Here is a 27,979-nt window from a genome sequence, read left to right as displayed (position 1 = left end):
TCCTCACTTGGCAACCCTGGAGGACTTTATTCTCTTGATGTCGACTGCACTCAGAATCAAGGTCCCGTTTTTGAATTTTCCCACCTGTCCAGACCGTCCATTGGACAGAATACTGGGAGCCGACTTCTTCTTTTTGGGTTTCCTAGGTTCAAGGTGAGAGAAAGGTTCCATGACACCAGGCCCAGGCAGTGGCGTGGCCTGGCCCCAGCCCCTCAAATGCTGGCCCCGGCCTCTGCTCCGCGTGGAGAGCCGCCCCACCACCGCCACCCTTCTCCAGCAACTTCCAGCCTCCCTCACACGGCTTGGTCTCAGCCTCTCCTCAGGACTGGCCAGGCCCTCACGGCTGTGTGTGTGTGCGTGTCCACAGCTGGGTAACCACACCCAAGGCATCCACGTGCTAGCACCAAAGATGGCCATGATGTGATGGGCGACCAGGGCCCAAGAAAACAGGCAAAGACAAAGAGTCGATGCGGAAACACCCGCTGGAGGAAGAAGGCGGCACAAACAATACCGAGAAGGGAGCACCAGCGCGGGCAGTGCTCCACACAGAGATCATGGCAAAACAGGAGCGGCACCCGCACTCAGACCAGCCGCCCAGCGCAGAGGCTGGGGAGTGTCGGCGCGGCCCACCGTCTCCTGAGCTGTCTGGTCTTTGGAAGTGAGAGACTAGAGAAACCCCAAGTTCACTCCCAGGGCAGCAGCTGGCCTTGGAGACCTCACAGCGCCCACCCACCCGCCTCCCTGCCAGGCGGGCACACGACTCCACACACTCTGGCCCGTGACGATGCCCAGAGCCCGCTGTGCCTGCGCCCACCTGTCCTCCTGCCCTTTCCACTTCTTCTTGAAAATCTCTGCGTCCTGGGCCTGATGGCAGAATTTTAAAGAACACACGTTAGTAACAGATAATGGCGATCTGAAGAGGGCAAGAGGCCTGTAACAAAGGGCACCATGGCACCAGCAGCTTTTTCTTCTTTCTCAAATGGGCACACTGATCAAAACATATTCCAAGTCCCACCCTGAGCCCTCTCCCGGTGGGGAAGGCTGCTGGGCAGGAGCAGCTGTCCTGCAGTGGACGGTCTAGTCTTCAGGGGAATGACTGGCAGGGCTCACGCTGCTGTGCACCATGAAAGGGAGTCTAGGAGAGGACAGTGGCACGGTCAAGTGCACTGCCGCCCTCGGCTCACACGAGGAGGGAACTCCACCAGCACTGGGCGCTTTCCCGGCGCAGCGCCCAGCAGGGCGGACCCGCCGCAGCACCCAGCTCACCCACCACTCTCTTTTCTTCTTCCTTTGCTGCCTTTTTTTCCTTGATTTGCGCCTGTAAGACCTTGTAATTCACACAACTATTCTTGGGAGGCTGAAATAAAAGAATAAAGACGTATGTGACCAGTTTTGTCTTGCGGTGTCCCAGCATCCCCCGTGCCTGGGCCTCCTCCTGCACCTGCCTGGCCCGGGGAGGTGGCACCTCACCTTGGCGCCCAGCAGGATGGCGCGCTCCTGCTCCAGGGCTCGTTCCTTTCCTTTCCCGTAACCCGCGATTCCAAACCGGTGCACCTCCAGGCGAGCCTGTGGACATACAACCCACCCATGGCGTGCACAGCTGGCCGAAACAGGCCCAGGAGGCCCCCCTTCAGGTCCCAACCTCCACTGCATCTCCCCAAGTCTGCACAGATCAGTGACGGAGCTGGATCCAGGCAGAGCTCGGCACTGCTTGAGGCCTGCAAACAGCCTGGTACCCACACAGGCAGAGACAGCAGCTCTAGACAGCCGGGCTTCAAATCCACGCACCACGGCAGCCGAGCAGACCCCTCTCAGCCACAGGTTGTTCCCCGCCCTGCTCCCACACATCTTAGGGCCTGCTCCAACTGAAAGCACACACAGCCCTGCTTCTTCACTTACCACCGCCCCACTGGGACCGTAGTGGTAAAACCATAAAGTGTTAAACACTCAGAGAGTTTAAGCCAGTGACGCCCTCCCTAACCATTACATAGAAAATACTTGTATTTTGGTACTGTAAATAAAGGCATTTACTCATTATAAATCATATAAGCACAATACATTTTTTGTAAACATAATAACCTTCAAAGTCAACTACAAATAACTTCAAAGTACATACCTTCTCGAGGTCAAATTCTTGAATATGTACATTTTTTTCATGGATGCTAGTTTTACTCTGCAAAGAAAAAAATTCTTATTAAGATCATCTCTTGAGCAGGGCATGCTGGCGCACGCTTGTAATCCTAGCATTCTGGAGCCTGAGACTAGAGGATCATGGTTCGGGGGACAGCCTCAGCTACTTAGTAAGGCCCTCTGCAACTCAGCAAGACCTGGTTTTAAAATAAAGAATAAAAAACAGGGCAGGGGGTGTATCTCAGAGGTCGAATGCCCCTGGGTTCCATCCCCAGACCTGCAAAAAAAAAGAAAAAAAGATCATCTCTTTCAGCCAGGCACAATGGCATATGCTCTAATCCTAGTAAGTGAAAGGCTGATTTGTAGGTTCAAAGCTGGTATGTGGTAACTTAATGAGATCCTATTTCAAAATAAAAAATAGGCTGGGTGTGGTGGCGCACGCTTGTAATCCCTGCGCTTGGGAGGCAGAGACAGGAGGATTGCACAGGTTCAAAGTCAGCCTTGCTGGCTTAGGAGACCCTGTTTCCAAGTTAAAAAAAAAAAAAAAAAAAAAAAAAAAACCAGGTCTGGGAGCATAGCCCGGAGGTAGAAGGGTTTCCAAGAACCCCAGCACCACCAAAAATAAATAAATAAATAAATATAAAATAAAAGGGCTGAGGCCACAGGCAGGGTGTGCGGCTCTCATCTACTGTTGCCCAGACCGTTTTCTGGGAAGCTCTCCTGCTATGCGTGATGGATGCCGCGTCTGCGAGAGAGACATCCATGCAGTCTTCACCTCTACTCACACCCACCACTTCGGGGCTCACCCACCTGGGGACCCCACAGCTCCGCCCACAGGAGGCGCAGCTCCCCACGGCTTCCAGGAGCACAGGCCGTGTTTGGCTGCAGAAGTGGGAGCAGAGGGGCTGCAGGCCTCCTTCCCACAGCACCCTGAGGAGCCTCCTCCACTTGGTGAAGGGAGAGGCCTGGGGACTAGACAAGGATGTTGTGGGGCAGACAAACTTACATTTTGCCTTTTAAAATTTAAAACTGAGCTGGGCGTGGTGGTGCATGCTTGTCACCCCAGTATTCAGGAGGCTGAGACAGGAGGATCGAGGTTTGTGGCCAGTCTCAGCTACTTAGTGAGGCCCTCCACAACTTAGACCCGGTTTCAAAATAAAGAATAAGTGATAGGGCTGGGGGTGTAGCTCAGAGGTAGAATGCATCTGGGTTCTATCCCCAGTACCCCCAAAAGACAGGGCCATGTCCTGCTCTCTAGAAACCTGGGAGTAAGATCTCACCTGAGAAAGGACCCTTGAGGTGTAATTAAGGATCTCGAGATGAGATTGTCCTGGAGTAGGATGAGCCCTCAACCCAATGAGAGGTGTCCCTAACGGAGGCAGAGGGAAACGAGGTTCAGACACACATGCAGACAGGCCCAGTAGTTATGCAGCCCCAGGCCAAGGGGTGCAGAGAATCACTGCTGGCCAGCAGAGGCTCTCCCTCGACCTCAGGAGCACTACCCCGCCAACACCTCAGCTGGGACTTCTGGACTCCAAGTTGTAGGACGTACGATTCTACTGTTAGTAAGTCACTAAGTGTGTGGTCGTTTGCTGTAGCAGCTTTAGAAACTAATGCAACCCTTATTTTCTTTTTTGATAGACTGAGGTTATAGGCCATGGGGACAGTGAAAGAAATGGTATATCTGGATTTTAGCCATGCATCTGACAAAGCTCTAGAGTGGCAAAGAATATCCTAGTGGGGAAAAGCTGCTGGGAAGGAGGACCACACCTCCTTCCTGGACGGAATCTTGGGTCAGATTCGCACGTTCAGCGTGAGAGAGACTGCTGCTCAGTAAAAACAAACGACCTTCCCACCTTAATGCAAGTTCCTCTAGAGCAATGGTGGTCGTACATTTTGTTCCCTTCTATGACCCGGTGCCCGGAAGTGGCCGGCACACAGCAGGTCAGGCACACAGTAGGAATGTCAGAAGAGCCAAACAGCTGTGTTTCCCTCGGAACACTAACGGACAAGAGCAGATCTCCCGAGCAGGCTTGGGCTTATGACCCCTGCAGCTGATTTGCTGCTGGCTGGGCACGGAGCAAGGAATGTTCCACGGTCAGTGTTTCTGCAGACCGAAACACGGGCAGTGTTTCGAGCCGCTGCCGTGCCAAGTGTGCCCAGCAGCTTACATCAGCGATGAGACACAATGAACACCTGCCTTTCTCCGGAGGGCGGCAGCCTGCCAACCAAGGTCAGCCTGTATGCCCCCACGCCAGCTAAGAACCAATGCTGAGTCTCGCGAGACACTTAGCCAGTCCTCAGGCCTGGGGGGGGCTTGGGGGCTCGCGCTGTCTGCAGAGCCGCAGAATGCCAGGACACCAGGGTCTCTCTCACCCAGCCCGTCAGATCAGCTGATTGCCGCCTACCTCTGTGTGCGCGTCCCGAGCTGGCTTTGGTTTTCTTTTTCGACTTCTGCTGTGAAATTCCACCACTTCCACTCCAGGAGGGGGCAGTTCTGCGGCAGCAGGGCGTGGTGGGCTTGAAGGGCTGGCAGCGGGCGTACACTGCAGCTCCACCCTGAGGTCCTCGAAAAAGCTGGACGTGCTCTTCTGGCCTCTTCTTAGAGTCCCAGGCGGCGGCGGCCCCCGCGTGGCGGCAGCCGCAGCCCCCACCTCCCTCTTCTGGCTCTCTCTCTTTTTCTTGCTCCTCTTCTGTCCTGTTTCATCTTCTGTCTCTCCTTTTTGTCCAGACACCAAAAGCAAAAATATTTTTTGGTTTTAACTAATACCAATGCCAAATCATACCAAAGCATACAGTGGTAAGCCCCCAGAAGTACACAGAAAGAAACTATTTTTCTTCAAGTGAGGCGCACGCCCACAGTTATCTTTTCCTGGATGATCGTATGCTTGTCTCTGGTCTTTATTAGCACAATTCCTCTAGCCCTCACTCAAAGCATGGTCACAACAACGGTCCTCAGGACTAGGAATCCCAACTGGCTCATGTGATGTGCTAATGTATCTGCCATCGCAACCTTTCTGCCTGCCTGCCTTCCTTTCTTTGGCACTGAGGATTGAACCCAGGGGCATTTCACCTCTGAACTATGCCCCCAGCCCTATCTTACTTTTATTTGGAAACAGGATCTCGCTACATTGATGACTCTCACTATTTGCTGAGACTGTCCTTGAACCTGTGGTCCTCCTCTCTCAGCCCCCCAAGTACTGGGATTACAAGCATGTCTCACCACCATGTCTGATTCTTTTACGCACATGCGCGCGCGCGTGGACACACACACACACACACACACACACACACACACACACACACACACACACACTTTCTAGTGGGGCATGGTGGCCCACTGCTTGTAATCCCAGCATTTGGGAGGTTGAGACAAGAGGATTGCAGTATGCGGCCAGCCTCAGATACTACTTAGTGAGGCCCTATGCAACTCAGTGAGTTCCTGTTTCAAAATAAAGAATAAAAAATAGGAGCCAGGCATGGTGGGCACACTTGTAATCCCAGCATTCGGGAGGCTGGGACCGGAGGATCGTGGTTCACGGACAGCCTCAGCTACTTAGTGAGGCCCTCTGCAACTTGGTGAGACCTGGTTTCAAAATAAAGATAAAAAGCCAGGCGTGGTGGCGCATGCTTGTAATCCCCGCGCTTGGGAGGCTGAGACAGGAGGATCGCGCAGGTTCGAAGCCAGCCTCAGCTACTTAGTGAGGCTCTCAGCAACTGTTTCAAAAATAAATAAATAAATAAATAAAATAAAATAGGGCTGGGAGTATAGCCCGGATGTAGAAAGCCTCTGGGTTCCACCCCCAGTACCACACACACACACACACACACACACACACACACACACGAATAAAAAAAAAAAAGTAGGGCAGGGGGTGTAGCTTGGAGGTCAAATGCCCCTGGGTTCCATCCCCAGACCCCCCAGACACAAAAAAGGGCTGGGGGTGTAGCTAGGAGGTAGAATGTCCCTGGGTTCCTTCTCTAGTACCGCAAACAAAACAAAAACAAAAACAAACCACTTTCTAGGGTTTGAGGTACATGTAATGGTCTTCTGTTTTCTTCCAAATATGAATTAAGAAGAATGTAAGATGACTGGATTGCCTCGAACACCCTCATTTCCCACTAAATTCCCTTACTTACTCTGTGTTTTACCCATTCAAACACTGGCCAATCACTTGAAAGTTCTGATCTAAATGTTAGGCCTCCTGCAGGACGTGGTGGCACACGCTTGTAATCCCCGCGCTTGGGAGGCTGAGACAGGAGGATTGTACAGGTTCGAAGCCAGCCTCGGCTACTTAGTGAGGCTCTCAGGAACTTCGTGAGACCTTGTTTCCAAATAAAATATTTAAAAAAAAATAGGTGTGGGAGTATGGCCTGGAGGTAGAAAAGCCCCTGGGTTCCAACCCCAGTACCACAAACACACACACAAACAGAAGAGAGACACCGTGCACATGGGTGTAAGTGCCAACTACACATGGCATTAGTAAAATAAAAATGAGTGCAGATGGTCCAGGGTTTCAGGGCTCCTGGCGTAACAACTTCTAACCTATCTGGACATAAACTTAAGATTTTGCTGAATAGTTTTCTCCCCATCTAGATTCTAAACTTCTCAAAGACCAAACCTTCTCTGTTCTGCAACTTTCCAAGGGCACAGAGATGCGCTAGCACCTGACAAGTCCACAAAGTGCAGGATGTGGAGCTAGAGTCTAGGCATTGGAGCCCTAGATCTACACGTATCGAGCTAATCTTCGGCAAGCTTCTTTGGCCTCCGGCGTTTGTTTCTAGGAAAAGAAAGGTTGCCCAACTTGTGAAAATGAAACGGGTTTGGCGAGGGTCGCGCCGCAGGCTGTCTAGCAAACTGTCCAGTGACGCGCCCAGAGCCCCAGGCGGCCAAGTGACTGGGCACGCTGCAGCCAGGCCTGGGGAGCGTGGGAAGCGGGCTCTGCGCAGCCTGTGCGTGTGTGGGGCGCTCCCCGGGCTGTCCCGGGCTGGGAGGTCGGCAAGGAAAGCTCGGGGACCCCAAGGGCCTGGGCGCGGCGTGGGGAGCGTGGAAGCCGGCTCTGCGCGCCCGGCCAGCGAGGCCAGCTCGGGAGCAGGGCACGGCGGGCGTGGACACTGGGAAGCCGGCCGGCGAGGACCAATGCGCGCTGTCCGCCCAGCCCCACGGGATCCGCAGGCCGCACTCACCCAAGTCGTAGAGACTCTGCAGCAAGGCGTCCAGGCGCGTCTCGGAGCCCGCAGGCGCTGCTACGCTAGAGCCAGGCGCCATAGACCCCACGCCTATCCCGGAGCGACCCCAACTGGCCGCTTCCGCTTCCGGCGCCGAGGTCCGCGCATGCGCACACGGCCATGTCCGCGCATGCGCCGCGGGGCCCGCCCGGCTTCCGTCCTGGCCAAGATGGCGGCGCCCGGCGTCCAGTGCGGCGGCCGCAGAGGGTGCTGCCGGCCTGGGCGAGGTCGGGCCGCCCCGCGCGGAAGAACCGCCCCCAGCGGCTACTCCACCTTCGCGTAGCAGAGCAGCCCAGGCCCCGCCCGGGACGGCAGCCGCGCCATGGACTGCCCGGGCTCCTCGAGCTCCCATTTCTCCGTGGGCTCCCCGGGTCCCGGCGCCGTCGTGCTCCTCTACGCGGTAGGCACTCCGAGATCGAGGCCCGGGCGGGGCCGCCAGGGACCACCTCTGGCCCCCCGCCCCGGCCAGGAAGAGTGAGCGGGCCCCGAGGCCCCGGGAGGCAGGTGGCGTGTGCTTGGCTTGGTTTCCACGGCAACGGTGTGTCGCCGTGCGGTGTGGGAACCGTGCGTTTACTACTTTTCGCCGGTGGTGGTCACTGGCTCCTTTCGGCCCTCCGGCCCTAAGCCCTCGGACACAGGGATCGGGCATGGGGATCGGAGGCTTCCCGCGCTGGCCAGGGCGTGTCACCCAGGCTATCTCCCGGTGCGCCCAGGAACCGGGGGTCAGCCTCCGCCCCGAGGGCCCGACCTTTCGCTGCTGTGATATTCCTGGGAGCAGAGTATTCGGCCTCTGTGTGGGGAAGCTGTTTTAAGACTGGTCCAGGAGAGTAGAGTTTTGGAAATCCTCAGCGTCTTTTTTGTCTTCTGATCATCGTTACACTTGCTTCAAGTCATTTTGGCCATCGCCACCCAGCATCTCTCAAGTTTCTTTTCAAGGCAAGCCCTCTTCCTCTTCTGGTTTTAACTGGTGTTTCTTTTTCTTGCCGAACAGAATGTCGGCCACTCACAGTTTTCATGCAGAAACTAGCCTGTTTTTTTTTTTTTTTTTTTTTTTTTGGTGGTACTGGAGGTGGAACCCAGGGGCTTTCTACCTCTGGGCTACACTCCCAGACCTATTTTATGTTTTATTTGGAAACAGCGTCTCACTAAGTTGCTGAGAGCCTCACTAAGTAGCTGAGGCTGGCTTCAAATCTGTGCAATCCTCCTGTCTCTGCCTCCCAAGCGCGGGGATTACAAGCTTGCACCACCACGCCTGGCATTTTGTTTGTTTGTTTGTTTGTTTTGTTTTTGTTTTTTAATTATTAAGTTAATCTCTACTGTCAGAAGAAATGAAAGGGGTTTTTGTTGTTTTGTTTTTTTGGCGGTACAGGGGATGGAACCCAGGGACATTGTACCTCCGAGTTACATCCCCAGTCCTATTTTTTTAGTGTTTTTTATTGTTTGAAACAGGGTCTCACTGAGTTGCAACCGGCCATGCTAAGTAGCAGAGGCTGTCTGTGAACCTCAATCCTCTGGTCTCTGCCTCCCGAATGCTGGGATTACAAGCGTGCACCACCATGCTGGGCCTTTTTTATTTATTTTTGAAACAGGGTCTCACTGAGTTTCAAAGGGCCTAAGTAGCTGAGGCTGGCTGCAAACTGGAATCCTCCTGTCTCGGCCTCCCAAATACTGGGATTACAAGTGTGCACCCCCAGTGCACCACCAGGCCCGGCTCAAGAATGCATTTTAAAAAACATATTTCTGCAGGGTGTGGTGGTGCACACTTGTAATCCCAGTACTTGGGAGACTGAGACAGGAGGATCGTGCAGGTTTGAAACCAGCCTCAGCTACTTAGAAAGGCTCTCAGCAACTTAGTGAGACCCTGTTTCCAAATAAAATGTAAAATAGATATGGGAGTATAGCCAGAATGTAGAAAGCCCCTGGGTTCCATCCTCAGTACCACCAAACAAACATTTCTGCCAGGCATGGTGGCCCACACTTGTAATCCAGTCCTTGGGAAAGTGACAAGAAGATCACAGGCTTGAGGCTGGCCTCAGCCCTCCGTGAGGCGTCTGCAACTTAGTGACCCCTGTTTCAAACTAAAGCACAAAAAAGTAGGGCTGGGGTGTAGCTCAGAGGTAGAATGCTCCTGGGTTCCATTCCGGCACCGAAACAGAACACGTTTTCATGATCTGGCAGCTAGCATAGGTTTCTGATTTAAATGTGGTGTAGTGATGATTTTTCCAGGAAGGTCAAAGCAAAGGAAACAAATGAGCAAAATACACAAACCCTGGATTCGGAGAGAGTGGCTGCTTTCCTGTTAAGTGGAGGAAGTCTTCTTGGGAGCATGGGGAAGTGCCTCTTCCCTCTCTGTTAGGGACTTTAGGTTCTCGGTTGCTGGGAGCTGCCCAGTTCTCCAGAGCTTAATCACGTTAGCCATGAGCCTCTCTCCTTGTTGACCTTCTCAGAGTACAGTTCTTGGGTTTCTGGCTCTGCTGCCAGAACAGGCACGAAGGAAGGGAGTTGTGTAAATCCAAGTCATATTAAGTAGTTTTTTTTGGCCCTAAATTGATTTGCAAATTGCCTGGAAATTCCCTTGTGTGTGTTCAATAAAGGAGTTGTGGTTTTGCTTGCTCCTTGGCCCATGGTTCTTGTGACCCTCTTCATGTGAAAGAGAGAAACAGGTGCGTCAAGCACTGTGTGCTGGACAGCGGCCCGCACCTCATCAGTAGTTCTTGCTGCTCTTGAAGGCCGCGGGGCCTTATTTCTGTGAGAACCTGCACTTCTTAGGACTTCAGGCTGAGCTCACTTTCTTGGCCACGCTGCTATTGCGCAGTACTTCTGTCTGATCTCAAAATAGTACTGTGGTATTTAGGATGTGGCTGATTATAGCAAACATTAGGAGTATCTGCAAGTATCCCGGTCATGTTCTTAGCCTCTAAGATAAGGAAAATACAGACCCAGTTCATGCCTTTAAGGACGCAGGAAGTCATAAGAGTAAACAGTGAGTGTTGGAGGGATAAGGGCAGCGGCGGAGGCATGCGCAACTGCCTTGGGGCCCAGAGAAGGGCATCCGATATGGCAGCCCATGCCTGTGACCCCAGTACCTGGCAGGCTAAGGCAGGAGGATTGCAGGCTTCAGGCCAGCCTCAGCAACTTAGTGGACCCTTGGCAGCTTAGCGAGATGAAAACCTGTTTCAAAATAAAAAGGGCTGGAGCGGGGCGTGGTGGCGCACACGTGTGATCCCCGCGCTTGGGAGGCTGAGACAGGAGGATCCCACAGGTTCAAAGCAGCCTCAGCTCCTTAGTGAGGCTCTCAGCAACTCGGTGAGACCCTGTTTCCAAATAAAGTATAAATAAGTCTGGGAATATAGCCCAGAGGTAGAAAAGCCCCTGGGTTCCACCCCCAGTACCACAAAAAGAGCAGGAGGGATCGGGGTGTAGCTCAGAGGTAAAATACCCGGGGTTCAATCCCCGGTATGAGAGAGAGAGAAGAGAGGAGAGGAGAGGAGGAGGCACCCGGCTTCTTTGGGAACTCTGAGAAGGTGGAGAGAAGGCAACACCTTGGCTGAGTTTTTGAATCACAGATGGTAGATGAGGGAGGGGAAGACTGTCATCGGCATTGGTGTAAGAAGAACCACTGTCTTGCACATGTGGGGGGACTTCTGGGTAAGGGGAAAGAGGGCTTGAGAAACACCTGAGGAAGCAGGTAGAGGATATCCTTAAAGCTTTGTACGTCTGCTTACACACCCTTGAGGGTAAAAATCTAGCTTCTGGGAGACCATTTACACTTGAGAGCATCTAAGAAGGCTCCTAGATTTCTGGCGTGCTCACCTGTGTGGGTAAGCTCTTACTTGAGCAGAGGCTGGGAGGTGATCAGACTGTGGCCGCAGCCCGGGCGCCAGGCAGCGGGCTTGGGAGGGACAGCAGTGAGCCTGCGGTACCCAGGGTGGTAGGGGCGTCTGCTCTGACGGGTTTCTGTGACTTGATCCTGGTGCCCCTTGGCGGTGAGGGATACCGGGCGGGCAGGTTCTGCCAGGTAGTACTCAGTCTCGCCTGGGAGGTGACAGTGTGAGCTAAGAGATGTTTAACTGTGGGCCTTCCTGCCGCCGACCAGGTTAACCACACGCGTTTGAGACACTAGCAAGGGAGGAAGGGCTGGCCTGCATGCTAGAGCTGGCCGCGTCAGCAAGTGGCTGCGTCTGAAGCCAGAGTGTGCGTCAGGTCTTGCAGTGAGGTCATGGGACGAAGAAGCCCGGGAGCCGGGAGCCACTGCGGGCCATGACGGTTCTTAGTGTCCTGTGAGACCATGGGCTCTGGTTACGAATCCTGTCCTCTGGCTTCAGCCACCTGGCCTGTCCCAGACAGCAGCATGCATCTCCTCAGCATGCTCTCGGCTGCCCGGTGGCCGCTGTGGCTCTCCAGCACGTTCTGCTGCTGGCCTTTGGTGGTTAGAGGCCCCGACTCATCTACCCTCTGTGCAGAGAGATGGCCATCGATGTAACTCAAAGGCACCTCCTTATCAGATTCCATGTTCTGCTTTCCTTATATTCTTTTTCCAGTAGTGTCCCGCATCCATCTTGTATGGGCTTGCCAGAGCTGAAGGCTAAATGTTTATGAAGTTTGCAAGTCCACTGTTAATATGCAATCGTTATTATAATCAAAGGACCAAGCCACATAAACGTGTAGTTAAGTCTATGAAGAACACTGGTAGTAAGTATTAAGTATGTAGCATTTCCCAACCGCTTCACTCAGCTTCGCCCTCACCTGTGTTCTGGAGGCTGCGCATGCACAGTCCTGGGAGGAGAGCCAAGCGTCTCGCCCCCAGCCCTGCTAGTGAAGGCACGCTGGTGCGCTGAGGTGGGGCAAGATGCCGGGAAGTGGCAGCTGCTATAAGCGGGCCCTTCTGGCATCTCCGAGCACTGCCCACTGGTGGCGCCACCACGCCTGCTGCCATGCCTGCCGCCCTGCTGTTTGTGCCAGGTGTTTCTTTCGGGGCCGGGCACGTGCTCCCGGCAGGCGAGGCTATCTTCTCTGCATATATCCCGGGGCTTATAGCAGGTGCCTGGACCCCGTGGGCACACGGTGGCTATCGAGTGAATGGGTGCTCCGGAGCAGTTGAAGGGGCTGGAGGAGAGGCCGGGACAGACTGAGGTGGGGTACTCCTCTAGACCGTGTAGGCGCCTGGGTGAGAAGCCAGGCGACTATACTTACGTAGTGGTAGTGACTTCTCCAGTGTGAGCAGGGCAGGCCCATCCATAAGCAGTTACCCCTCAGCCTTAGCTGCATCTAGCCCTGCCCACAGACCTCACTAACCGGGTCTCAGAGGCGGGGCCTGGCATTCTGTGTTAAAAGGTGGCCCAGTTATTTTAGCGTGCAGCAGGGTTAAAAGCCGCTGGATTAGACATGGGTCTGGGCCAGGTGTGGGAGCCCGAGGCCATCCTGAGTACTGTGGCGCTGTCCTTGCAGGCTTCAGAGTAGCTTCATCCAGCTGTGTGCACTCATTCTGTGGGTCCTCCTGGATGAGAAGCAGCCGTGGCACGCAGGAGGGCCCAGATACAGGTGTGCAGCGGGTTGGAGATGTCTTGAAACCCAGTCATGAGGGTTCAGTGGAGACGCAGTAGAGGAAGGCCGGCCCACTGGGAGGGGTGGCGCTGCACGGGAGGTGCGTCCCAGCTACGGGCAGAGTGCTTTCCAGGTGATTGTGCACTAGCCAACACAGAGCACAGTGGCCAGCGTACAGCAGTGCTCCAGTTTGAGAAGGTGTGCTCTTCACAGAGGTAGCAACTTCAGCAGAGGTCTGGGAGCCCTGAAATGGCGTCACCTGCTTGGAGAACTGTAGGACTTCGCATCGCAGGACTGTTGGAAGAGGGCAGGTCTAGGGATGGTGAAGAGGCTGGGGTGCTCAGCCAAGAGGTGTGAACCTGACCCTGTAAGTGAGGGGCCCAGGGAGGATTGCTGATGGTCAGATTGGAAAGCAGGCCTCCCTTCTCCCTCTCTCCCTCCCTCCTCCTCTTCCTTCCAGAGCAGCTAGCTGGCTGGCTTGCTCCCTCCCTGCATCTTATAGATGTCACCTTCCTCAGCCTTCCCCCCAGTCTGTGAGGAGGGCCGTGAGTGCACCTGCGGCCTGCCTGCGTGCACGTCACTACTGCGTGGCTGCCCGGCCGGTGTGCTTGGCGGCTCCCTGCTTGAGACACTCCACGCGCCCTCACCCCCTTCAGGGTAAGAGCAGCCCCTCCTCCCGCTGCAAGGCAAGATGGCTCCAGCCTTGCTGGCACCTGGCCTGGCCCTGTCCACCGGCCGCACCCCTCTTCTGTGCAGCCCCTCCCGCCCTGGCCTCATCAGGGCTGCCCCACCCCACGCTGACCGGAGCTGTCTCCCCCCCAGAGGGGCATCATCCTGAGGACGGCAGCAGCTTTGAAACATTAAGCTGTCTGAGAGTGGGCAGCCTTCTGGCCCTGCTTCCGTAGTGGCTTGGCACTTGCCAGGCATCACTCACTCTCCACCGTGGTGTGTGGGGCGGGCTGGGCCCGCTGGCCGGGCGCAGGAGGGTCCCCCTGCTCACTGCTCTGCAGGAGCCCAGGGAGCTTTCCTTCAGGGATTCTGTGTTTGGCTTGTACCACGTGGGCTATTGATTGGACATGATGTGGGGCTCCAGTGTGTCCTGATGACTTCTTAAGTAGAGGCAGACAAGTTGTCAGCATGGCAGATGAAGCTTTTGAACCGATGACCTGACTCTAGAGCTAGATGTCTGGTCTCTCCCGTTTACTAACCTTCCCAAAGAGTGGCTGGCTCGCGGAGTCACAGTCAGGACTATAGGCGCAACTCGGTGTCACTTAGTCACCACGGATTCTAGTCATCGTTATGTTCTTTTCTTCATTGAATCTAACCTCAGAGCACTCAGCTCCTGTTCAGACAGTAAACTTGGGCAGAGGCGACCCTGCCACTGTGGTCTGTGTTTGCTGTGTACACGCCCTCACTGCGTTCTGTCGCCTGCTTTATCCACAGAAAGAGCTCCGAAAGTGGGACGAGTTTGAAGATATCCTAGAGGAGAGGAGGCATGTCAGTGACCTGCGCTTTGCCATGAAGTGCTACACGCCGCTTGTCTACAGGGGCCTCACCCCTTGCACGCCGAGCGACCTCAAGCATAGCGTGCTCAGTTCTGAGGAGATTCACTATGTCATCAAACAGGCACGTGGCAGGGAGCAGCAGGGAGCAGCCGCTCGCCATCGGGCCCATCCCGTCCCGTTCCTCTGAGTTTACCTGGAAGGGACTCTTGCAGGTGCATGCGTGAGCACATCCACCGTGCTCCACTCGTGCCCGCGGGCGGGCCTGGCCTCCTGGTCAGGCGCAGGCGGGCCGGTGCTGAGCAGGTGTGCAGCTGGCAGGGAAGGGTGGATGACGGCTGCGTGTCGCAATGAGACACGACGGAGTCGTGCTGGCATGCAGCGAATCCACGTAGGCAGTCAGTGCAGTGATTTTACTGTTTTTTTCTTCTTCTATTTTTGGTGGTACTGGGGATGGAACCCAGGGGCCTGCTACCTACAGGCTACACTCCCAGACCTGTTTTATATTTTATTTGGAAACAGGGTCTCTTAAGCCAGCGCGGCTGGCTTCGAGCCTGCGGGATCCTCCTGTCTCCGCCTCCCAAGCGCGGGGATGACAAGCGTGCCCACCGCACCCGGCAGTGATTTTACTTTTAAATGAGGCCTGAAAGGTGATTGAGGATTTCTAGGTGAGGTGGGCAAAGAAGAGAACTTCTCTCCTGGCTTCAGGCCTCCTGTTAGAAGTGCTTGGGGAGCTTTTAAAGGTCCTGGCGCCTGACCTCACTCCCATGCTGGTTACAACGCCAGGGGCAGGGGCCGCACCCCTAGTCTTTCAAGAAGCCCCGGTGATCCCACAGAACGGCAGAGTTGGGAGCCACCAGCATGTTGCAAGGAGCTGAGAGCACCTGTGCGTCCTGAGAGTGGCTCAGCATGGCTGGGCAGGTGCAGAGAAAGGGCGGCGAGCTATTCCACCAGTCCATGATTGCCACTCTGCGGCAGATGGGCCAGAGAGGGAGAGCCCCCAGGCCTCGTGCCGGCGACCTCCTCCAGGCTGCTTGGAGGGTGTGCAGGACCGCAGCCGGCCATGGACTGGGCTCCTTCTGCCTGCCCTCCCTCCTACTTCCCTTTCCTCAGGCTGATGGAGAGGATTGGAACAAGCTTTTTCAGCCAGGCGTGGTGGTGCATGCTTGTATCCCAGCATTCGGGAGGCTAAGACCAGCGGATCGCGGTTTGCAGACAGCCTCAGCTACATAGTTAGTCCCTTCGCAACTCAGTGAGACCCGGTTTCAAAAATAAAAAGACTAAAAGTTAGGGCTAGGGGTGTAGCTTGGAGGTAGCACGCCACTGGGCTCCATCCTCAGTACCGCTAAAAAAAGAAAAAAGAAACAAGGCTCCTCAGTTCCCAGTCCTTTCAGATGCACCCGTGCCTGCACCCGCCCCCATGTGTGCTTAGCCTCATCTTGGAGGCAGGTGCCCGGCCTCCGGCCAAGTTCCATCCCACGTGGGTCTCTGCAGCCCCCTCCAGCCTCGTCTGCGCCGGCTGCAGACCCGCTCTCCCCCCTCTAGTGTCACTTCCCGTCACTGACCTCCTCGTGCAGTGCCACTGAACTGGATGCCACACTGAAAGGTTGGCGCGTGCACACTGTGTGGGTGTGTGTGGGGTGCTGCTGGGGATTGAACCCAGAGGCATTCTACCTCTGAGCTACACCCCAGCCCTTTTTTATTTTTCATTTTGAAACAGGGTCTTATTAGATTGCTGAGAGTCTTGTTGTGTTGCTGAGGCTGTTCTTGAACTTGCAGCCCTTCTGTCTCAGCCTCCCAAGGCCAGGGGTTACCAGCATGCACCACCACGTCTAGCGCCTTTGAGCACAGTACTGGTGGGTTTGGAACGGGTCCCGCTGGTCTGAGTGGAGTCCTGTCTCTTACCCTCCCTCTCAGCTTTCCAAGGAGTCCCTCCAGTCTGCGGATGTCCTCCGCGAGGAAGCTTGCACCATCCTGGAGGAGATGAGCCACAAACTGCGCCTGGGGGCCATCCGGTTGTTTGCCTTCGCCTTGAGCAAGATATTTAAGCAGATTTTCTCAAAGGTGTGCGTGAATGAAGAAGGCATTCAGAAAGTGAGTATCGATGGCTAAACCAGCCCTTCTCAGCCCTTAGATCCCTCTCCAGCGTCGCCTTTGTCCTTTTTGGTGTGTTTTGCCCATAAACGAGGTTATTCTCTTCTGGCATAATTGAGAAAAGAAGTTGCATTCCGCAGTGTTGTTTGGCTGCGTGGGTGAGCACACCGTAGCTGCCTAGAGTCCCCTCTCACCTGCTGTGCGCTGGCCTGAGCTCCCTGTGGGCTGCGTGCAGCTTGAGCCCCATGGAGCCCCCTCGCCTGCTGTGCGCTGGCCTGAGCTCCCCATGGCCTCCTCATTTGTGTTCTTGATGCTTATCTTGTTTTCTCCTAAGAAAGCTCCTGTCTCCATGCGCCTTCCTCCTCAGGCCTTTAATGTTCTGCTTTCACTCAGGATCTACTTTCCTGTCAAAAGTTTCTTCCTCTCCGTGTTGTATGTTGGTGATACATCCTCTGGGGCTGTCAAAACATGTTTGCTGTAGTGTTTGGGGCCTGGGGGTATAGGCAAGCCAGGTCTTGCCTCAATTTTCCACAAGTTAGTGGGTTTCAGAACCACGGGCAGAGCCTCGCATCCAGGGACGGGTGTCCCTCCCACCCAGTGACTGCAGCGGAGGGGAGACACCATCCCTCCCTTGGTCCTGAGGCGCCTCGAGTTCTCCAGGGCAGCCTGACCTGGCCATTTGCTGATAGAGGCGGCTGGGGCTCGCCCTGCTTGAAGGCGCGTGGTGGTGAGCAGTGCGTGTGCGACAGCTGTGCAAGACGCCCAGACATCCATGGCAGCCGCCTGGAGCTTGCTCATCACAGGCTTGCACAGTAGCATTCTGGTGTTGAGCAAAGCTGAAACCGTCTAATTGGGACTCTGAGCAATACCTAGACTTTACGTGCAGGCTCCATGCGTCCGGGGCGAGCACTCCTCTGTCCCCGGGGCGAGCCAGTTTCCAACCTGATGCCAGTGGCCGGCCTGGGTTCTTTCCAGCTGCAGCGGGCCATCCAGGAGCACCCGGTCGTCCTGCTGCCTAGTCACCGCAGCTACATCGACTTCCTGATGCTGTCCTTCCTCTTGTACAACTACGACTTGCCCGTGCCAGTCATAGCTGCAGGAATGGGTATGTATGGCCTCCACGCACTCAGCCGTAGATTGCGGTGCTCGCTGCGGCAGGCGAGGGGTGCCGGGATCGGGGCGGTGGAGTGCCCGCTCTGCTCCATCCGCACAGCGCAGGCCTACCCAGCTCCTTTCCTTACCCTTCTGCAGCTTTTAGGTTTTAGCAGTGCTGGGGATTGAACCCAGGAGTGCTCTTCCTCTGAGCTACGGCCCCCAGTGCTACTTTACTTTTTATTTCAAAACCGAGGTCTTGCTAAGTTACTGTGTGTTGCTGGCCTCGAACCTGTGCTTTTCCACCTCAGCCTCCAAAGTAGGCTCGTTGCCTACTTTTGAGTTGGGTGGTTGTGTTTTAGGGGCTGTCTCTATTTTCTGGATACCCTTATCAGATGCACATTTGTCTGTGAGCTAGCTTTCTCTCTGCTCACTATACTCACAGCGGTAGGACTCTGACATTTTGATACAGCACAGTTCATAAATTTCCCTTGGATTCCATGTGCTTTGGTGCCAGGGGAAGAACTCATTGGCTAGTGCAGCGTCGTGGAGACGTCTCCTGTGTTTTCCTCGGAGACTCAGGCTGTGGGCTTTAGATTTGGGTCTTGGAGCCCCAGGGCTCACTTTTTCTCTGGGATGAGGCAAGAGTCCAACTCGTCGCTCGCTGTCCAGTGCCCGCAGCATGGCTGAGTGCGTCATAGTGCCGCCACTACACACAGTGCTGGGTGTCATCCTCTACCAGGGCTTTTGTTTCTGGAGGGTGGTGCCAGAAGTAGGATTGTTCACCAGCTCCTGCTCGGGGTCCCAGGAAAGCTGCGATTCAGTGCGCACCTTGTTAGCACAGGTTGTGAAGCAGTCATCCGAGAACCGCCGGAACCGAGCACTGCAAAAGCATTTCCTCCGAATTGACACGTGAGGGAGCTTCTTAAAACTAAAAGAAAACGAAGAGAGAAGCTACCCTCAAAGTGCCGGCAGAGCCCTGCCTCTCTTGCAGGCTTGCTTTATCTCACCTGATCCACTAAAAGCTTGCAGACGTTGCACCTGTTGTGAGAGGCGAGAGCGGCCCGGCGGCCCTGAGCAGAGTGGGCTGGGCCTGTGCAGCGTCTGGCCCACGGAGCCCTTCTCCTCCATAGCCGTAGCAGGTGTCTCTGTACGAATGTGACCCGGAAGGCACTGCTGCGAGCGTCTTCGGTGTGGATCGTCAAGGCCTCCTGCGGCACATGACCCCGCCCTCTCGTCTTGCAGACTTCCTGGGCATGAAGATGGTGGGGGAGCTGCTGAGGATGTCAGGTGCCTTCTTCATGCGACGCACCTTCGGTGGCAATAAACTCTACTGGGCCGTGTTCTCTGAATACGTAAAGACGATGCTGCGGGTAATGCAGATAACCACCAAGGGCTTTCAAGCTGTGTTTTCTTTGCACTGGTGTTTGCTCTTTTAGATTGTTAATTTCCAAGCCTATCACTTAGCGGTGTTTGCCCCTGAAGGATGCTCTGAACCTCAGCCTTCTGTGGCTCTCCTGTTCGAATCTCACTCAGCAGTCTATTCAGAGGGCTGGGAAGGAGCTTGGGAAAGAAATCAAAAGCGGCATGCTAGCCGGCCATGGTGGGCACGCTTGTCATCCCAGCATTTGGGAGGTCGAGACAGGAGGATTAAGGTTCACCGCCAGCCTCAGCTACTTAGGGAGGCCCTTGCAACTCAGTGAGACCCTGTTTCAAAATAAGGAATGAAAATAGGGCTGGGCGTGTAGCTTGGAGGTAGAGTGCCCCTGGGTTCCATCCCCTGCACCACAAAAATATGTAAAATACAGTCTTTACTGGGGCTGGGGTGCAGCTCAGTGGCAGGGCGGTGCTTTGCATGCACAGAGCCGCATCCACCCCCAGTCCTGGGGTCGGAAGGACGCGTGCATCATCCTGAGAGCGGGCAATGGGATTTGTGTCTTGTTTGTGTTCTCTTTAAAGAATGGTTATGCTCCTGTTGAATTCTTCCTCGAAGGGACGAGGAGCCGCTCTGCCAAGACACTGACTCCTAAGCTTGGTAGGTCACTTGCTGTAGATCAGCACGAAGGTGCAGAGCCCGAGGCTCTAGGTGTGGTGCGCCACGGGTGCTCCACAGAACGCGGCGCTCCAGTGTTTTGAGGAGGTACTCTTTTCTTTGTGAGCGCAGCTGCTTCTATGACTCTTTCTACCTGTGCTTTAGTATGTGGTGGACGCTTCTGGTGTCTTCCTATTTGTGTGCCCGTGTCTGCTCTCATCTTCAATATGCATGGTAAAACATCTCTCCCTATGTTTATAGGTCTCCTGAATATTGTGATGGAACCATTTTTTAAAAGAGAAGTTTTTGATACCTACCTTGTCCCAATTAGCATCAGTTATGATAAGATACTGGAAGAAACCCTTTATGCCTATGAGCTTCTAGGAGTTCCTAAGCCAAAAGAATCTACAACTGTACGTGAGGATAGCCACACTTGCTTTTCTTTGAGTGGAGAGTCCTGCTCACACGTCAGCTGATAAGTGTGCTCCTTTTGTTTTCTTTTCCCCTGTTGTGCTACGACCAGGGCTTGTTGAAAGCCCGAAGGATACTCTCGGAAAACTTTGGAAGCATCCACGTGTACTTCGGAGACCCTGTGTCGCTTCGCTCGCTGGCGGCGGGGAGGATGAGTCGGAGCCCGTATAACTTGGTTCCCAGGTGTGAGGCCTGTTTGTTAGCTGATGCAGAGATGAGGGTGCGGTAGGTGTGACTTGTGGGTCTGAGTTGACTGCCCAAGACAGGCCCACGGCACACTGCCAAGGAAGCCGTGTCCTTCATGGGCGACACGGGAGGCCACAGTTAAAGAAGAGCTGTGTGCTTGGTGGGGGCTGGCTTAGCTGCAGGGTCCTGTGTCAGACACAGTCAGACATTGGCCATCCTTGGGGAAGCTGCCCCGGCAGGGAGGAAGGAGGGCCATTAGTAACAACCACACACGCAGGAAGGCCGGCGGGTGTCTTCAGTACTGTCTCCATCCCAGAGAGAAGTGTGTCGGTAATGAAGGGGTGAGTCCCTGTTGGCAAGAAAAGGCATTAGGTCTTTCAGGGTGGAGGGTGCACACGGGCAGTTGTGGTCTCTTGGTTTAGAGAAGCAGGCCTGGGAAGGAGGGGCAGGATGTGTGCCCAGCTGAGCTCAGCATTCCCAGCAGAGGTGCCTCGCCCGTGGCTGTGAAGCCCAGCTCAGAGGTGCAAAGCCCAGCTCAGGGGCATGTTGCCCTCCACCACCACCCTCCACCGCCCATGGCTCTAGACCTCCAGTCGGTCCCACCAGCTGCTCCAGTAGGGCACCCCTGGCGGTAGGCAGGCTTCCTGCCAAGACCCTGCCTGCGTAGCTGCATCTAGTCCCCACACAGCCCTTGGCAAGCGCCTGTGATGACCTGCGGGGGGCCCCGCAGGGGCTATGCAGCAGGCAGCAGGGTGTGTCCAGAGCCACAGCAGCCCGCCATGTGCAGCCCGTGGCAGGCGTGGGTAGCGTGTGGGCACTAGGGAGACAGCCATTTATTCTACTGGGGAGGCATCTGCTTATGCAGAAGTGATACTACCCTTTTATCAAAGCAACAGAAGTTTTGGCTTGGAGCTGGGAATTAGTAGTATTTCTTAGCCACTTATGTAGATACATAGTCAGATTTCACCGGTGAGTTTGTTTTTTAAAATCAAAAGGCAGCCGGGCAGGCATGGTGGTGCACGCTTGTAATCCCAGTACTTGGGAGACTGAGATAGGAGGATCACAGTTTCAAGACAGCCTCAGCTACTTAGTGAGGCCCTCCACAACTTAGTTAGACCCTGTTTCAAAATAAAGAATAAAAAATAGGGCTGGAGGTGTAGCTCAGAGGTAGACTCCCTAGGTGCAATCTCCAGTATCACACATTTTAAAAAAAAGATAGTATTTCTTCCACCATCTCCGGCATGTGCCCCAGAGATGTGTGGAGAGACCTCACTGGCTAAGCCAGGCAGCCTGCTTACACATGCCTGCGAGGTGCGCTGGGCAGGAGCCTGCGGAGCGTGAGCAGCTCCGCCCCGCCCCCGCCCATGTTGTGCGCATGGCCGCAGAGTGTGTTCCTTTCAGGTACATCCCTCTGAAACAGTCCGAGGACATGCACGCCTTTGTCACTGAAGTCGCCTACAGAATGCAGCTTCTGCAAATTGAGAACCTGGTTCTGAGCCCCTGGAGCCTGCTGGCCACCATTCTTCTTCAGCACCGGCCGTCCATGGACTTGGACACCCTGGTGGAGAAGGCGCTGTGGCTGAAGGGCTTGGCACAGGCCTTCGGAGGGCGCTTGCTCTGGCCTGGTATGCAGGGGCTCGCTCTTGCTTCTCCATTGGGAACGCCTTAGGGCAGTATTCACCAGCGCCGCAGGCAAGGCCCATCTAGTCTGATGCTCTCTCTGTGTAGATAACGAACCCGCCGAGCAAGTTGTCCAGTCCAGCATCCTTCTGCACTCCAACCTGGCCAGCCTCGTCAAGAACCAGGTGGTTCTGAAGGTGGACTCCGGGGACGGCGAGGTGGTCGATGGCCTCATTGCCCAGCACGTCACGCTCCTCATGTGCTCCGCCTACAGGAACCAGCTGCTCAACGTTTTCGTCCGTCCATCCTTAGTAGCGGTAGCCTTGCAGATGACACCTGGGTTCAGGAAAGGTAACTTTCAGGAATGTGGCCTTGTGGTCCACGGGGGAGCATGCTGGTGCAGGTAATGCCCAGCCACAGCAGTGCAGCCCACACTTGGTGGGGTGGCGCCAGCCTGTGCCCTGAACACGGGGCTCCGCTCGGCGCCCTAGGGATGGGGCGCCCGCCCTGGAGAGCAGCAGAGGGGCTGTGTGTGCTGTGGTCTCGGCACACACAGAGGCGAGGCGGGAGGGTGCTTGGGCCCAGGCCTTCGAGGCCAGCCTGGGCAGTACAGCGAGGCCCCCTTGCAAAAACATGTTCACCCGAGCGTGGTGGTGCACGCCTACGATCCCAGTGTACTCAGGAGGCAGAGACAGGAGGACTGCAAGTTTGAGGACAGACAGCAATGCGATGAGACTCCGTAATCTAGCCAGACCCCATCGCGGAACAAAAAGTTAGGAAGGTCTGGAGGTGCAGCCTGAGCTCCGTCCTCAGGCACAGTCCTAGTGCCACACCAAAGGAAACGTTCATGCATACACACATGCGTGCATACACCTATACGTGTGACTTGGAGGAACCAGGAAGTCCTTGAGTCCAAACCTCCTTTTCTAGGTGAGGGCAGTCAGGCCCGCACAGGTGCGAGATGCTTCGAGAAGGCTGTGCTTGTGAGCGCAGCGGCGTCTCCTGGCCTCAGGCCCGCACCCCGCAGTTCTTGTTGGACACACAGTGGTATTCTGGTCGGCTGGGGAGCTAGCGATGGGTGGGGGCCCGGGTCCCAGGCCGGGGCATTTGCCGCAGGCCACAGGTGCCATCTCTGGGTTTTGATTTCCAGAGGTCTGCAGGCATCAACAAGGCCAGGCGCTAATGGTAAGGTAAGGTAAAGAAGTAGGAAGTGTGTGGTGACTGGAAGCCAGCAGCCAGCTCCTTTTCCTCTGCGGGGCCTGGGGAGGAAGGCGGAACCCTCGGCCTCTGAGGATTGTGGTGTCTCACTCAGTGCCAGCTAACTAGACTCCTGCGTGTTAACCGCACTGGATTTGCTTGCTTGTTGGTAAAATTTGGGCTTATTTTGCCTCCCTGTAGAGGACCTAGTTCTTACCTACCCCTGTTTTGTGGTGCTAGGGATGAAACCCAGGGGCATTCTACCTTCAAGCTGCACCCCCAGCCCTATTCTTTATTTTGAAACAGGGTTTCACTGAGTTTTGGAGGGCCTCACTAAGCAGCTGAGGGTGGCCATGAATCTGTGATCCTCCTGTCTCAGTCTCCGAAGTACTGGGATTACAAGCATGCACCACCATGCCAGGTTTACCCATTTTATGAATAGAAATAGACTGCATTTTAGGGTATTGTGGACTTCCTGGTGCTCCCCGAAAATTTGAAAGGCTTTGTTATAATTTTCTGTAATGAATCTATTTCCAGAGGATATCTACAGTTGCTTTCGCTTCCTACATGATGTTTTCTCAGATGAGTTCATCTTCCTCCCAGGAAGCACCCTGAAGGTGAGTCCTGGCAGCAGTGTGTCAGGCAGCACGTGTGCGTGGGTCCCCCTTCACAGCACACCGCTCTCACTCAGCAACGACAGGAGAGTCTTGGCCGAGTTTAGTTAATAACCTAGGGATTCTGGTGAGAAGAGTCACTTCCTGAACACTGGTGCAGGTCCTGTGAATACACCGACTTTGAGTAAACATTTACGCGAGTGCATGCTGGGTGTGGTTCCACCCGCCTGTAACCCTAGCACTGGGCGGCGGAGACAGGAAGGTCATCGGTTCCACACCAGTCTTGACAGCTAGACCCTGTTTCCAAATTCAAAAAAGGGTGGGGGGCTGGGGTCATGGCTCGAAGGTAGAATGCCTCTGGGATGGATCCCTAGCACCAAGAAAAAAGAAAGTCCATCACGCTCTCCTATTTAGAGTGCGTTGGTGTGTGGGAACGCATGGGCCAGCGGCTCCCCGGCTGGGCTACTGTGGCCAGGGGCTCTGGCCTTGTGCGCTAGACCGAGGAGAGCGGGTTCCGTCTCGCCCTGGGCGGTGAGGGCGGTGTGCCGGGGTGGCATGGCAGGAGCACAGTTCTGGCTTTAGGATTGCTGTGCAGTGGAAGGCGTGGCTGTGCAGAGCGGGAGGAAGCCCATCGCCTCAGTCTGGCTTCGTACATTTCCACGTTTGCTGTTTGAGGCGCAGCAGCTTGTATGTTAGGACAAATGCTTCTCTTGCTCCATGGAACAGCCAGATGGTTCTGGAAGGTGTGGACAGCTGGTGTCCGTGTGTTGAGATCAGAGTGCTCCTGAACTCGGATTCGCGTGTGCATTATGGCTTCCCCTGTGCCCTTCCAGGACTTTGAAGAAGGCTGTTACCTGCTTTGTAAGAGTGAGGCCATACAGGTGACTGCGAGGGACGTCCTGGTCACAGAGGAAGGCAGTGCTGCGCTAAGATTCCTGGAGGGACTCGTTAGGCCTTTTGTGGAGAGTTACCAGGTGTGTGAGTTGGGCACATTCTTCTTCGTGGCGCTCAGAGCAGACACGGGGCTTTCCCGTTCTGCTTGTTCTGGTCTGTGGGCCAGGACCTCCCCAGGGGGGTGAACCAAGTCGCCTCTCAGGTACCGACAGGAGGGCTCTTGGTCCCACACACCTGAGAGGCTGACTGTAGGGGGCTTGAGCACGGTACTCAGGTAAGCGCAGTTTCACCCGAGAACTGTCGTCACACTGTGTCTGTGTCTTCTTAGCCTGTAGCAGGTGTTTGAAACACAGCAGGCACTTGATGAATGAAGACTCAATGAAACATAAAGCCAGTCGTTTATGTTACGAAGTGTAATGTTGGAAAGGAAGGCGAAAGCTCCACGCCAATATCTGAAGAGCGTGTCGGAGTGCTAAGGAGCGGGTACAGAAAGGACATGGTCATCAGCCCAGGCCAGCGGGAGAGGAGGCTCTGAAACACAGCCACAGGGGCCATGGGCGTGTGAGCCCGGAGGATCCCACGGCTCCCCATGTGCCGCCTGGCTGCAGCATTGCCTGGCTCCCTGGCCCAGCGGTGCTTGTGCTTCAGGGAAGGACCCATCAGCTCCTTGTACCAAGTCTAGCACCTTCTGAGTACTTACTAAGGCTAGGTCCACCGTTAGTCACTTCTCAGCAGTTAAATCGTCCGTTGTTTCAGGGCCTAGTACTGGCTGGGTGTGTGCAGAGAAAAAGGTAAAATTGTCAACACCCAGCTTCTCTCTTAATAACATGAAGATATTAGTAATAAATTTACACCCAGCTTCTCTCTTAATAACATGAAGATATTAGTAATAAATTTACAGCTTACTAAAAGGAGGAATTAAACTGTAATAAATGCCAGTATTATTTAAGACTCCTTTTTTCTAGTTTTAAAAGTTAATAGAAGCTCAGAAGAGGTGTCCTAGAAATTCCCCAGCTTTCCTCTGGCCGCCGCGGTGGGTCTGCGTTCTGCTCCAGTGTGAGACGCTGTACTTTTGTTTACTGTCCTGTGTTTGGCTGCCCTTTTTCTCATTCCTTTTGCCTTCCCTCCTCAAATTAGGTAATTTGCAAATACCTCTTGCATGAAGAAGAGGAGCGGTTTACTGAGAAACAGTACTTGGCTGCAGTTAGGAAATTCACAAGTCAGCTTCTAGACCGAGGTCAGTCTCGCCTCTGCGGGCGGGGCTCTTCCCTCTTGGGAACAAAGTCATCTGGTGATCTCCCTCTGCCTCTTTCAGGGACCTCTCAGTGTTACGATGTGTTATCTTCTGATGTGCAGAAAAATGCCTTAGCAGCTTTTGTGAGGCTCGGTTTGGTAGAGAAGAAGAAGGTGTAAGTATTGTGGGGAGCCCGCGGGTGCTGAAGAGGCAAGGACCCTCTGTGGTCGTGAGCACAAAATCCAGAGACACACGAGCAGGTCAGCTGGTGAAGGCTGCGTCATCCTTACGTACCCTGCCTGCTGAACCAAACTGGACATGCCCCGTGGCTGTGAATAAAAGGAGGTGGAGCAGAGGATGGAAGTACTTATGCGAGGCCAGGTGTGGTGCTCCCGGTACTTGGGAGCTGAGACAGGAGGATCACAGGTTTGAGGCCAGTCTCAGTAACTTAGCGAGGCCCTTAGCAACTTAGGTCGTTTCAAAATAAAAAAGTGGGGCTATGGGTGTGTCTCAGAGGTAGAGCACCCTGGGTTCAATCTCTAGTACCACACACATAGCAGTAAATAAAATAAAAAGAGCTGGGGGGGCTCAGAAGTAGAGTGCCCTGGGTTCAGTCTCCAGTACCAAAGAGTACTGTAGGCCAATGTTTTGGCTTTCTCCTGGTACTGGTATTTATATCGACAAGGAAACCTGCTGTGAGTGTGTGGGTGTGGATGGGTAGACAGACACTCTCCTACATGAAAGAACGTAACAGGATAAACTCTGTGCAAACTCGCGGTCCCGTGTCTGATGTGGCCGGAGGTGGGACGCGGGAAATGGACAGGAGCAGGAGGCCTTCTCGCTGCGCCTGGCCTGGAGGGACACCGCCTAGAAGCAGTGCCTGGAGTGGACACTAGCAGGAACGCAGAGAATATTGGAAATGTGTCTTTTCACCCAGTTTAAGCCATAACAAAGCGTGCTGTTCTTTTCTTCAGAAATAACGACTGCATATTTAGTGTGAACGAACCTGCCACAACTAAATTGGAAGAGATGCTTGGTGAGTACAGTCTAATGAAGTATGATGTTAAGAAAGTATGCTATAGCAAGCCAGGCATGGAGGTGCATGCCTGTAACCCCAGCTGCTGGGAAGTTGAGGCACAGGAACTGCAAATTCAAGGCCAACCTGGGCAACTTAGCAAGACCCTGTCTCAGGAACAAAAAGAAAACAAAAGGGTAGGGATGTGGCTGCAGCTGAGTCGTAGAGTAGTGGAGCACTTGCCTGGGTGTGGAGGCCCCGCGTTCAAGTCCTGGCACTGTAAGAAAAAGTAAAAAGAAACAACCTGGCCCAGAAGAGGCAGGCCGCTTGTTTAGGGTTCTTAAGAACCAAGAGTACTGGTGGGAACAGAGTGGCAAGCGGTCAGAGGAGGTCAGCAGCACTCTTGTAGGCGCAAGGAGGTAATTTTAGAAGGGGCGAGTATTAATATTTAGGAAAAAATAATGTCCTGTTGATGACACTGAACAAGTGCTGTGTCAGGTGGATATTCTTACAGTGGTGCTTCTGTACCTGATCCTACCTGGGGACATTTGTCACAGCTGCGCTGAAGAGCTTTGGTTAGAGTCTGTTTGGGTGGGAATCCCAGGACCAGGCATGTGGAGGAAGGATTGACTGGTGGAGAGAAGGGTAAAAGGCATCCATGCACACAAAGATGGAGCAGGAGACCCTGTCCTCTGTTCCCATCCTACCTGCGAGCCCAGAATATGTAACCTTGAAACTAGATTTCAAATTTGGTGAGGAGGGGCATATAGCTAAAACACCCATAAAAGCCTCTTTCTGCAAGGTGACCATCAATTTATTGCTGGTGGGAGCAGATTAAAGTCAGTGTTAACATACTGAACTCCTGGTCAGAAGTGCTGCTGTGGTCAGCTCCTGGCCCGGGCATTGGCCCAGCTGCCCCTCTGGCGCTTGCCACACCTGCAGGTGGACAGGCAGGCCGTCCCCTTGGCTCTGGTGGGCCTGCACGGCTCTGCACTGCGGGTGTCTCCCTGGGCAGTAGTTTAGAAGTTGCGTGAGGAAGGGCAAAATCAACATTGTTTAATGGGCTCTTTGTTTGTGTTAGGTTGTAAGACACCAGTAGGAAAACCAGCCACTGCAAAACTTTAA

General features: G+C 54.5%; 2 protein-coding genes across 2 annotated transcripts; one reads left to right on the top strand and one right to left on the bottom strand.

Annotated features, from left to right (window-relative positions):
* Positions 1 to 3: 3 nt before the first annotated feature.
* FSAF1 (40S small subunit processome assembly factor 1) lies at positions 4 to 7,683 on the bottom strand (the record flags this gene model as incomplete). The annotated part of the gene is made up of 9 exons (XM_080717242.1): positions 4 to 142; positions 815 to 864; positions 1,271 to 1,357; positions 1,471 to 1,566; positions 2,117 to 2,173; positions 4,539 to 4,849; positions 7,318 to 7,382; positions 7,436 to 7,623; positions 7,663 to 7,683. The coding sequence occupies 9 exons, from the start codon at positions 7,681 to 7,683 to the stop codon at positions 4 to 6; spliced, it is 1,014 nt and encodes a 337-aa protein (XP_080573368.1).
* Positions 7,509 to 27,979, top strand: GNPAT (glyceronephosphate O-acyltransferase; the record flags this gene model as incomplete). The annotated part of the gene is made up of 16 exons (XM_080717241.1): positions 7,509 to 7,759; positions 14,347 to 14,529; positions 16,323 to 16,499; positions 17,475 to 17,604; positions 18,837 to 18,964; positions 19,551 to 19,626; positions 19,885 to 20,036; positions 20,147 to 20,277; positions 21,682 to 21,905; positions 22,009 to 22,251; positions 23,635 to 23,714; positions 24,545 to 24,685; positions 25,743 to 25,842; positions 25,921 to 26,014; positions 26,814 to 26,875; positions 27,936 to 27,979. The coding sequence occupies exons 1-16, from the start codon at positions 7,682 to 7,684 to the stop codon at positions 27,977 to 27,979; spliced, it is 2,043 nt and encodes a 680-aa protein (XP_080573367.1). The 5' UTR covers positions 7,509 to 7,681.

This window comes from Muscardinus avellanarius (assembly GCF_963383645.1).
Source record: "Muscardinus avellanarius genome assembly, chromosome: 20".
NCBI lineage: Eukaryota > Metazoa > Chordata > Mammalia > Rodentia > Gliridae > Muscardinus > Muscardinus avellanarius.
The sequence above is the reverse complement of the archived record's forward strand: the minus strand, read 5'-3'. Positions and strand labels throughout refer to the sequence as shown.